General features: G+C 46.3%; 1 protein-coding gene across 3 annotated transcripts in view; it reads right to left on the reverse strand.

Annotated features, from left to right (window-relative positions):
- The window catches only part of LOC146081265 (uncharacterized), a 425606-nt gene that overhangs the window by 85854 nt on the left and 327392 nt on the right, over window positions 1-12360 (reverse strand). For all 3 annotated transcript variants that reach the window (XM_083189385.1, XM_083189386.1, XM_083189384.1), the window contains one exon: window positions 10610-10714. In XM_083189385.1, the coding sequence (XP_083045511.1) occupies window positions 10610-10714 (105 nt within the window). The remainder of the gene's footprint in view (window positions 1-10609; window positions 10715-12360) is intronic.

The following is a 12360-nucleotide window of genomic DNA, read 5'->3' on the forward strand; positions in this document are numbered from 1 at the left end:
GGCATTGAACCCATATGCCTGTCAGATCACTCCCTGATATGGGTGCTTGTGGAGACCGCTTTGGACGTGGGGAAACACCGCCAGTGGCGGTTCCCCTCGTACCTGGCGTCTTCCAAGACATTTCGTGATGCCCTGGAGGCCAAGTGGATGGAGTATAGGCTTAATAACGGAGACGACAACACAGACCCATTAATTACGTGGCAGGCAGCCAAGGCGGTGATGAGGGGAGAGATAATTTCATATGTTAACAAATATCGTAAAGAAAGGTCAGGTGACATAATAAAAGCCCAGGACTTGTTGACGAGTGCATATGCTGCCTTTAAGGTATCCCCCACCCAGACTCACAAGCACATGTACTTACAGGCAAAGACCCACTTTGATGCTTTAATGGAATCTCAAACGCTGAGGAACATAAACAACACTAATTTCCAGTTCTACAAGCATGGTAATAAAAACGGAAGGTTATTATCCAACTTAATGCGAGGTTCCAGGCCCTCAGCCCTAATCAAGGTTCTACAAAAGCCAGGAGGGGGTAGAACACATAAGGGGACAGAGATGTTGACAATCCTGAGTGACTTCTATGCTAAATTATATTCCCAAGGCGATATAAATAGGAGACAGAAAGAACAATTCTGGGCTTCTATGACTCTCCCCCAGATATCAAGCGCGGCGGCTGAACGCATTATGGCGCCGATTACTATAGACGAAGTAACACAAACTATTTCCCAACTTAAACCACTCAAGGCCCCAGGGCCGGATGGATACTCGGGGGAGTTTTATAGAATCCTTAAACCCAAAATAAGTGAAACCCTAGTGACTGTATTTAATGACATAATTCAGGGCAAACAGCTCCCTCTATACTTTAATTCTGCGGTGATTAAAGTGCTTCCAAAGCCAGGCAGAGACCCGGAAGACCCGGGCTCATATAGGCCAATATCGCTGTTGAATACCGATTATAAAATGCTGATGAAAATATTATCAGAAAGGATAAAATATGTACTGCCAACGGTCATATCAGATGACCAGACTGGTTTTATTCACGGGCGTCATTCCGTGGTTAACGTTCGCAAACTACTGGCGGCAATTCAACATATAGGGAGTAAGGGAGGCTCAGGTGACCAGGCTATACTTTCATTAGATGCGGAAAAGGCGTTTGACCTGGTCACCTGGGACCATTTATGGGAAACCTTGGGGAGGTTTGGGTTTCCCCAGGGCTTCATTGATGTTACTAAATCCCTATACTCACAGCCTACCACGCAAGTAGCGTGTAATGGATACCTGTCGGCCCCGTTCCTAATCCAGAGGGGAACCAGACAGGGGTGCCCGATGTCTCCACTCTTATTTGCTCTGGCTTTGGAACCGCTAGCGGTGGCCCTCCGCTCTGACGGTATGTACAGGGGCATAGCTGTGGGGAAGACGGTGTTAAAAGTCAGTTTATTTGCAGAAGACATGCTCCTGTTTGTCTCAAACCTCCCTGTATCACTGCCGACAATAAGGAAAATAATAGATGACTTCGGGTCCTTTGCAGGATATAAGATCAACTATCATAAGTCAGAAATCCTACAGGTGCTAGGGCCAAAAGCTAAGGGAATCCCAGGTCAGGTTGTTTCCCCCTTCAGACTAACAACTGACAAAATTAAGTATTTAGGCATCCAGGTGCCCGGGGAGATCTCGAGGTTGTATGAGGCTAATTTCCCCCCTATAGTCGCGGAGATCCTTAGGTTGCTAGAGGTATGGAGGTCTCTGCCATTGTCACTATTGGGAAGAGCAACCGTACTGCAGTCAATAGCTTTCCCAAAAATATCGTACTGCATGCAAATGATCCCAGTGCAACTATCAAAGAAAGATGCACAGAAACTGAATAAAGCCTTCTTCAGCTTTTTATGGCAGGGCAAAAAGCCACGCATTTCCCGACCAAAAACTTACCTTAAGAGAGCCGATGGGGGACTGGGGATACCTAACATTCTGGCTTTCAACCAAGCAATATTCATGCGATATGTCCTGGACTGGCTCCAGGGAACAAATTCATACACTCACAAAACTTTGGAAGGGGATATGATGAGTCCATATTCGCTGGCAGGGTTGCTCCACGTTCCACGGGCTAAACTACCACAGCAGGCCAGGAAAAATATTCTATTTAATGATACGTTTTCTGCATGGGTAGGAATTAACAAATGTTTAGGAAGAGACCACCAAAACACCAGGTATGACACTATCTGGGGAAACCCTTGCTTCACCCCTGGAATGACCGAGGTAGGGTATGATAGGTGGAAGAAGCAAGGCATAATGGCAGTCAAAGATGTGTTTGATCCAGGGGGCCAGATGCTCTCTTTTCAGGAGATCTCAGCCAAATTCTCTCTACCTAACAGAGATTTCTTTATGTACCTTCAAGTTAGACATTACATACAAGCAAAGAAAGGCCCCATGCTGGTATCAGGGAGGCAGGATGCTCTGCAGCAGGTGTTTAGTCTGAGCTCCACTGGACCGTACAGACTGAGGTATCTATATGCTGACATCCTTCCATCCTCACCAGAAATAGTTTGGTCTGCTATGGTCCCGAAATGGCAGGGGGATATCCCAGGGGTATCTTCAATGGAAACACTTCACAAACATATGGAAAAGACGTTGAAAATATTGCAGTCCACCATGCTACAAGAGGTACACATTAAAACCATGCATAGAGCGTATATCTCTCAGGCCCAGAGAAAGCATTTTATACCAGGGGAATTGGGAATCTGCCTTAAATGCAAGGACTCAAATGCTACGTTCTTCCACCATATGTGGGAGTGTGGGAAAATAAGACGGTTTTGGGACAGGGTGATGAGGTTTATAAACACCACTTGTGACCTGCAGTTATGTAAAGATCCATTGGCAATGCTATGTGCCAATTTTTCTGGGTGGAACCTACACGGGCGGAAAACAGAGCTGTTGCCATTTCTTACGGTGACTGTAACGGTGGCAAAAAAAGTTATACTACGGAAGTGGACAGCCCCGTCGCAGCCCCTTTTGCAAGAGGTCAAGGTCGCCTTAACACAATTGATGTTTTTTGATAGAAGGGCTACTCTGCCATTGGTGGAAGAGGGTGTAAAGAGATTTTACAACAAGTGGGGAATTTATATAAGATCACTAGAGGAAGAGGTACAATTACAGGTCATGAAGATATTTGAGGGCACTACCTGGTACCTGCTTAGGTCACTAACAGAAGGCTGAGACACACCGAGTCTGGAAGGTGGGAGGGAGGAGGGAGGGAGAGGGGCAGTTTTAGGGGAAGAAATGTTATAATATTTCATATGTTTTTATATGTTAGTGTAAATCGTTAACTGAATATGTGGTTAATATAAGCAAAGAATAGAATGAGAGAGCTATTAGAGTGGGTAAAACTCAAACTACATCTTCAGTTTAAAGGCGCAGGAAGGCGCAGCAATGCAACTTGTCCATATGTACAGATTGATGAAGATGTTTGATGTCTATTGCAATGTGTTCAATGTTGAACTGTGATATATCGACAAAAAGAATGTACTCCAGAGGACAATGATGTTAACTTTTGCACTTTATTAATGTTGACAAAACCAATAAAATTGTTTTTGAAAAAAAAAAAAAAAAAAAATTATAGAAAGAAAGAGGGAAGGGGGGGGGGGGGGAGGGAGAGAGAGAGGAGACCACGCGTTTCCGAGATGACCACCTTAGCTTATTGAACTATTAGTGGGTCCTGCAGAAGTATTCTGGTCTCATACCAGAGGGTTGTGCTGAAACACTTATGTATTTGTAATTCACAGTAGTTTCTGTTGGTAATGTATCTATGTAACTTTCCCATATCTTGAAAGTTTGTTTGAGTCTCCTTGTGGAGAGTGGTTTCAGTCCATTCCAGTTTGAATATTTGAAACAATTTTTCCTCAAACATGGGAATTGACAGAGGTGAGGCAGATATCAATTGCTGAAATACAACAATAATTTCCTACAACGAACTGAAATGTTGGGGGTAGTTGGCAGAAATCCCAAAACGGCACATTCTGGTGTTAGTAATAAATAATTTACCAAGTGATTCACTGCAAATTGTCTCAACAAGCTCTTAGACCGGTCCTGGTTCAAAAAGAAATACGGAGGGACAGAAGATATAGGGGTTCCCTGTATTTTTGAAAACCAGAACAAAGTTCCACAAGCATGTTTATATTGATCCCTGCGTATTAGCATTTCCCCCTTCCCCAATCTAGTCAGCCCTCGCCGGATTTCCTAGAGGAGTGGGTATCCCTCACCCAATAAAGGGGTCCCCCTTCCAAGACAACCAAGGCGGTGAGAGTTCACAGCTTGCGGAAACAAGACTGTTCCAAAAAAATTGTTAAAATACAGTCGTACGCTGCACAAATTTTCCCCTTCATTTTTCGAGCCTGGGGCTGGTTATGTTTTTTTTTTGAGGGATGGGGTCTTTGTTTTGTTTATTTTGAATACTTTCTTTACTCCTCCCGATACAAGCATGCACGTATTTACCTGATCTGGGCATCATTCTGTCAAACTCACCAGCCACAAGCAGGTCAGGTTTTTTTTGTCAATTTTTGGTAATATTTAGGTGGGGGTTTATATTACATTGCCCAAGTTCTAGGAGTACAATAGCAAAACATCTGGATGCGAGTTCTTCCATTGTGAGTTTTGGGATTGCAAGAAACTTGGGTGGTACTTTATCCCCACCAGGCTTCGTACATCTTAACTATTTGTTTTATATTTTTGTAATGCTCCACTGTATCATTATTATGCATAAAACACAAGTGGGATTTATAAAACACATTTGGGGTATAAATTATGTTGATCTCTTTTCCAGTAAACTAGCTTCCCACAAATATTAAAAACCAGAATGGAGAAAATGCACACACAGACACGGCTGGACGGGCTATCAGGATCTCCTGGCAAATGCAGTGAGGGCTGATGGCCTGATATGACTGTCTGCATGTCTGGCTGACCAGCTCTGCCTCCTGGGTTGTTCCCATGATGTGTGGGCAGGCCGCAGTGCCATGCCCCCTTTTCCAGTGCATGTGCAAGTGTGGGATGCTGGGAACATTTTTAAATCCTAGTCCATCCTTGCACACAGACATAATTAATGAGTATATCTAGATGACAAAGTTACTTTTATTTGACATAAGACATCCTAAAGTGAAACTTATACCAAAGACAGATTGTTGTTTAACTGTATAATATAATTTATGTACAAAGAAATTAAAAGTACACTTTTTTAGACATCCAAGGTCAATGGTCACATAATGAAAGCGGGACTACCAATTTCCCCTTCCACCCCCACAGCGGGACAGTTAGGTGGTATCCCCATGAGAAAACAATGCCTGCTTTTTGTGGCTTTAGCAAATTGCAGGTAGAGTGGATTCTGCCGGTTTTTCATTTCAACATGACAGGAACCCTGGATATTTCAATGCTCTGTGGAGACGAGCCAAGGTGTGAGCAAGTTGGCACGGCAGGGGTTGTGTGAGGTGTGGGAGAGACAGCAGGAGCCGCCACCTGTCATCAGACAGGGGATCTATGCAGTAACAAGAGGTTACGCAGCACTTCCAACCAGCATACTCATACTTGTATCCTCATTTCTTGCCTTTTGTGTTACCATAAACAGATCCCATGAAGAAATACTAACTTACACAGCAGAAAAGACACAGTTCGAGAGACAGAGGACGCTAATTGGTATAGTACACGGCATAAACATAAAAATTTGGAAATATACTGAATGTAACAACCAATATTTAAAGTAAGAGGCAAATAACTTTAAGAAGTACTTATTATTCTTTGTATGGCGCCACAAGGGTTCTGCAGCGCCTTATGAAGTATATAAGAGAGACTTACAGTACAAGACAATGCAGGACTAGTATATGGTATGCAGTATATACACTGCTGGGGCATGATACTGATATACTATAAGCATCAGGGAGGCAGGAGCCGAGGGCTAGATGCCAGTGTAGAATGTACGGAGAAGATGATAAAGGCCCCCGTACACTTGTCCGATGTATCGGATGCAGCGACACACGTGGGACCTCGGCAACTCGCGGGTGATTAGGATTGCATGTGAAAAACCGCATGCAGTCCTATTGTATCGTATGCGATTCCAGTCATGGCTGCGGGATACGTCAAAACCTTGTGGCAGCAATGATAATCTCCGGGTCCAATTTGTCACTCACAGGACAGCGCATCCGTTGAGTATAGTCTAAATCGTGTGGAAAAAGGGCCATAATTGCACTAGTATATGGGCACCTTAAGTAAGAGATGGTAACACACATGGCAAGAGGGTCCTGCTGCCATGAGCTGACATTCTGAAGGTGGGGCGGACGGGGGGGCAGATAGGGAGGCACGGTGAGCATGGAACATTGGGTTGGAAGAGAGATGGCTGGATTTATGGAACTACTGAACTGATCAGTGAATGATAGAAATACCAGGCAGAACAGATTTCTTCTGTGTCATAATAGCTCTCACATAAATTATATAATAATATAATAGGGCATTTACAGATCAACAGAGCTATAGTAAATTGTAGGCCTAAATGGTGATTTCTCATTTTCATTAACACTTTTGAAGATTTGCCTTAAAGATTCACATTGGACACTAAGTATTTATTTTAAATGTTTGCTAAGCAGGAGGCAAGGTGCCATATACCGCAAAAATGTTAGCATTAATGTGCCGTCTGGCTTTGGAAGCAGGCAGAAGCTGCTCCTGCTCCGTAGTGCTAAGTTAGCAGCAGATTCTAAAGAAAAATGGCTGACCCCTTAGCAGGCTACAAAAACATGGCCATCATCGAGCAATAGGGAGCAAGGTTACCATTACCAGAAAACAAGAGTTAAAAAAGGGGGCGGAGAGTGGATGGGGAAGTGGAGCTGAAAAATAGCCAGCCTCTGTCCCAGGAGGAATCCCAGTATGAAGCAGTCAGTTAAGTACAATAGAATACGTTGAGCTAGCCCCATCCGTATCCGTAACACTGTAGGCAAGTATGAGGTAAGTCCCTTCTATGCAAGTATATGATAGTTTTAGATCACGGTTAGCCCCTACAGATCATTATTTTCTTTTTTTTTGGCTATCTGACTGCTGATGCAGCAATCTTTATAAACTCTGTCTGTGTCCTGCAATGTTCTGTAGTGCATGCTTTTTTATTTTCTCGTTTGTTCATGCTATTGTTGTACTTGTCACAATACACAGTTTACACAGAGCTCAGATGCATATTTTAAAGCTTCTCTGCTCACTACAATATGAAGCATGTGAATGTGACTGCCATGGTGGTCATACCACTCCACATACTGCACAGTTATAGTTCATCAATAGAAAGCTTTAGTAGACAAAACAACCAATATTTTTCTTAAAAATAACATCTCATTTATTCATGGGATTGCTGCTTTAATGTTGATCATTACTTTCAGTACATTACTTAACATTAATTTAGTGAGTAATCAAGCTCGACACTAGGAGCATCTCTACCAGCTATGAGCAGGGTTCATTATAAATAAATAAAAAGCATGAAAAAAATGGTAGAGGCCCATGAGCTCCTCTCTGGCAAAGCAGTAGTAGAGTGGGCCCGAGTGCTCCTCTCTGGCAGAGCAATAGTGGAGAGGGACCATGTGCTCCTCTCTGGCAGAGCAGTAGTGGAGGGGACCTGTGTGCTCCAATCTGCCAGTACAGTAGTGGAGAGGGCCCGTGTGCTCCTATCTGGCAGAGCAGTAGTGGAGAGGGCCCATGTGCGCCGCTCTGGCAGAGCAGTAGTGAAGGGGACCCGTGTGCTCCGCTCTGGCAGCGCAGTAGTGGAGGGGACCTGTGTGCTCCTCGCTGGCAGGGCATTAGTGGAGAGGGCCTGTGTGCTCCTCTCTGGCAGAGCATTAGTGGAGAGGGCCTGTGTGCTCCTCTCTGGCAGCGCAGTAGTGGAGAGTGCCTGTGTGCTCCTCTCTGGCAGAGCAGTAGTGGTGGGGACCTGTGTTCTCCAATCTGGCAGAACAGTAGTGGAGAGGGTAAATGTGCTCCTCTCTGGCAGAGCAGTAGTGGAGGGGACCCGTGAGCTCCTCTCTGGCAGAGCAGTAGTGGAGGGGACCCGTGTGCTCTTCTCTGGCAGAGTAGTAGTGGAGGGGACCCGTGTGCTCTTCTCTGGCAGAGCAGTAGTGGAGGGGACCTGTGTGCTCCTCTCTGGCAGCGCAGTAGTGGAGAGGGCCCGTGTGCTCCTCTCTGGCAGCGCAGTAGTGGAGAGGGCCCGTGAGCTCCTCTCTGGCAGAGCAGTAGTGGAGGGACCTGTGTTCTCCAATCTGGCAGAACAGTAGTGGAGAGGGCAAATGTGCTCCTCTCTGGCAGAGCAGTAGTGGAGGGGACCCGTGAGCTCCTCTCTGGCAGAACAGTAGTGGAGGGGATCCGTGAGCTCCTCTCTGGCAGAGCAGTAGTGGAGGGGACCCATGTGCTCCTCTCTGGAAGGGCAGTAGTGGAGAGGGCCTGTGTGCTCCTCTCTGGCAGCGCAGTAGTGGAGGGGGCCCGCATGCTCCTCTCTGGCAGGGCAGTAGTGGAGAGGGCTGTGTGCTACTCTCTGGCAGCGCAGTAGTGGAAAGGGCTGTGTGCTTCTCTTTAGCAGAGCAGTAGTGGAGAGGGCCCGTGTGCTCCTCTCTGGCAGTACAGTAGTAGACGGGACCCGTGTGCTCCTCTCTGGTAGAGCAGTAGTGGAGGGGACCTGCGTGCTCCTCTCTGGCAGAGCAGTAGTGGAGAGGGCCCATGTGCTCCTCTCTGGCAGAGCAGTAGTGGAGGGGACCTGTGTGCTCCAATCTGCCAGTACAGTAGTGGAGAGGGCCCGTGTGCTCCTATCTGGCAGAGCAGTAGTGGAGAGGGCCCATGTGCGCCGCTCTGGCAGAGCAGTAGTGAAGGGGACCCGTGTGCTCCGCTCTGGCAGCGCAGTAGTGGAGGGGACCTGTGTGCTCCTCGCTGGCAGGGCATTAGTGGAGAGGGCCTGTGTGCTCCTCTCTGGCAGAGCATTAGTGGAGAGGGCCTGTGTGCTCCTCTCTGGCAGCGCAGTAGTGGAGAGTGCCCGTGTGCTCCTCTCTGGCAGAGCAGTAGTGGTGGGGACCTGTGTTCTCCAATCTGGCAGAACAGTAGTGGAGAGGGTAAATGTGCTCCTCTCTGGCAGAGCAGTAGTGGAGGGGACCCGTGAGCTCCTCTCTGGCAGAGCAGTAGTGGAGGGGACCCGTGTGCTCTTCTCTGGCAGAGCAGTAGTGGAGGGGACCTGTGTGCTCCTCTCTGGCAGCGCAGTAGTGGAGAGGGCCCGTGTGCTCCTCTCTGGCAGAGCAGTAGTGGAGGGACCTGTGTTCTCCAATCTGGCAGAACAGTAGTGGAGAGGGCAAATGTGCTCCTCTCTGGCAGAGCAGTAGTGGAGGGGACCCGTGAGCTCCTCTCTGGCAGAACAGTAGTGGAGGGGACCCGTGAGCTCCTCTCTGGCAGAGCAGTAGTGGAGGGGACCCATGTGCTCCTCTCTGGAAGGGCAGTAGTGGAGAGGGCCTGTGTGCTCCTCTCTGGCAGCGCAGTAGTGGAAAGGGCTGTGTGCTCCTCTTTAGCAGAGCAGTAGTGGAGAGGGCCCGTGTGCTCCTCTCTGGCAGTACAGTAGTGGACGGGACCCGTGTGCTCCTCTCTGGTAGAGCAGTAGTGGAGGGGACCTGCGTGCTCCTCTCTGGCAGGGCAGTAGTGGAGAGGGCCTGTGTGCTCCTCTATGGCAGGGCAGTAGTGTAGAGGGCATGTGTGCTCCTCTCTTGCAGGGCAGTAGTGGAGAGGGCTGTGTGCTCCTCTCTGGCAGCGCAGTAGTGGAGGGGACCTGCGTGCTACTCTCTGGCAGAGCAGTAGTGGAGAGGACCCGTGTGCTCCTCTCTGGCAGCGCAGTAGTGGAGAGGGCTGTGTGCTCCTCTCTGGCAGCGCAGTAGTGGAGAGGGCTGTGTGCTCCTCTCTGGCAGCGCAGTAGTGGAGAGGGCCTGTGTGCTCTGATTTCTGTCCTCAGAGCTGGTTGATGCAAGATACTAGTGTCTGGTGTGGACCCTGCACCCATTATAGATGCTCTATTAAACCATTGCCATATTTGTGGAGGCAGCCATATCATGGACATCACCGTTATTTATAAAACCGTCTACCCAATCAATAAATACAGTAACTCATCGTTGCCAGATTGACCATTTATAAACTGAACCAAAACTGTATTATTACTATTATAATGAGTAAATGCTCAGAGCACTAAAACAAGTGTAGAAATAAAGCAGCATTCTATTTGCAAGCAAATGTATTTCGGAAAACGCAAAAGATAAGCCGGGTTTTGTGAGGGCTAAAAGCAATCCCGCCTCTGTTTGCAGGAAGCTATTTCGCAAGCTCCATTTTCAAATCTTTTTGATCGTAATGAAAAGGAACAAATGTAACTTCAGAGCACCGAACGATAAACCAAACATATTCACAAATAAATATGAACACAAATATCTTGCTGTATCTGCTGTTTTCAGTAAGTGCTTTATTCACTCTCCCCCTTGCTGTACATTTCTCATTTAAAAGTAGAGTACACAAAGCCCTTACTCTCAGTGACAGGTGAACCACGGGGGATAAAACAGATCAAGATATGCACACAGCAGCTGTCTACCTTTTTGGCTTTCCTTAGATACGTCCTGGCAGAGTCCTTGAAAGCATCCTCCTCGTCAGATTCTTTGGCTTGGAGATAACAGATCCATCCCAGCAGATACCATACCTACAAGACAAAGGCCACAAAGTGCATAATTATAGGCAGTGAGAAGAGGCGAGAGGGGAAGAAGTGGAGGAAATCTCATTGCGTGAATGTGAATGACTTGTAATGAATATGTTGCGTAAGTCCGAGAGGAAGCAGTGAAATTAATCTCCTTTGTAAAGAAACACAATGGGAATACTGAAGTAAACATTCTATCATTGTTTTTTTCCGCTCAACTATTTTAAATATATATTTATTTGGGGGCATAGTTCATTAGCTGTGCTAACCCATTTGCAGCTACAGTGTGTGCAACGGGCAGCGAGTTTAATTTAAAACAAAAAGATGGTAGGTGGTTTAGAACCCCTGAGACCACTCCCCCATCCACCCCCCTCTTTTACCTACTCAGGGATGTGGGACAGGTATATGGGAGTGCTGTATTGATGGGACAGATGTGCTTAGGCTTGCAGGTAGGTAAGCTAGAGTTACAGACGTTTTTTTAAAACAAATGTAAAAAAATTTGGTAAAAAAAAAAGTTGGTTAAAATGACATAAAAATTAACACATATTTATGCCTTCCAAAAACATCTAGAGGGATGGGGAACCTCTGGCCCTCCAGCTGCTATTAAACTACACATCCCAGCATTCCTACCAACAGTTTTAGCATGGCCAAATAGCATGCTGGGATATGTAGTTCAACCACAGCTGGAGGGCCAGGGGTTCCCTATGCCTGATCTAGACCATTTAGAACAATTATCTATACAACCGCTTTCTATTATTTTCCAATGTACTTTAAAAAACAATTGCAATAATCAGCCATTTGTAACATTTTGAGAACCCCAATTACTTTACGTTGGCCACTAGAATACTCCTATACTGTTTTCCAATGTGCAATTATAGGGGCATGCAGGTTGATTTGCCCATTTTTCCTTGATGCAGCTATCATAGAAAATGACAGCATGACCGCTATGTATAACTGGACTGTGCGGTCATCAGGAGCACACACATAGCCGTACTCAGTGAATTTACCATGTGGTCGGAACAGAACATAGGGGGTTATTCATTTTTTATCGCTGGCCATACACAAGTTGATTGACAAGAAGCCAGCGTTTGTTGGTGGTAACCGGACGATTTCTGAGAGTGTGAGGGTAAATGAAGGCATACAGTACCCAGGTGTTTTAAAGTAGGTTCTGTAACATCATTCTGGACCCAATCTGAATGCTTCTATTGCAGCTGCGGGGTTAGTCCTGGGCTATGCACAGACTGCACACACTGGATAAAAAATCATTTGATGGTGATCGGTTTGCAAATAGATTTGCAGCAAATTTTTGCAAGCCTTGCTAAGCAATTTGCAGCATAGTTGCCTACCCACATGCAGGAGACTCCCTGTAATATCAGCAATCTCCCTCTCTCCATCATTAGTCTAGCAATCTCCATCATGTCACCTAGCCCACATTATACTGTTACACCATAGTTACCTCCCCTCCTGCATTCTGCAGGAGACTCCCTGACATAGCAGCAATCTCCCTCTCTCCCTCATTAGTCTAGCAATCTCCCTCATGTCACCTAGCCCACATTACACTGTTACATTTTTGAGGAAAAAAGGAATGAGAGATAGATACATTTACATTGAATCATCAGCACCATTTCCCAGAACTTTACCAAGTACACTGT

Source organism: Crinia signifera, chromosome 5 (genome assembly GCF_055691185.1).
Source record: "Crinia signifera chromosome 5, ASM5569118v1, whole genome shotgun sequence".
Classification (NCBI taxonomy): Eukaryota; Metazoa; Chordata; class Amphibia; order Anura; family Myobatrachidae; genus Crinia; species Crinia signifera.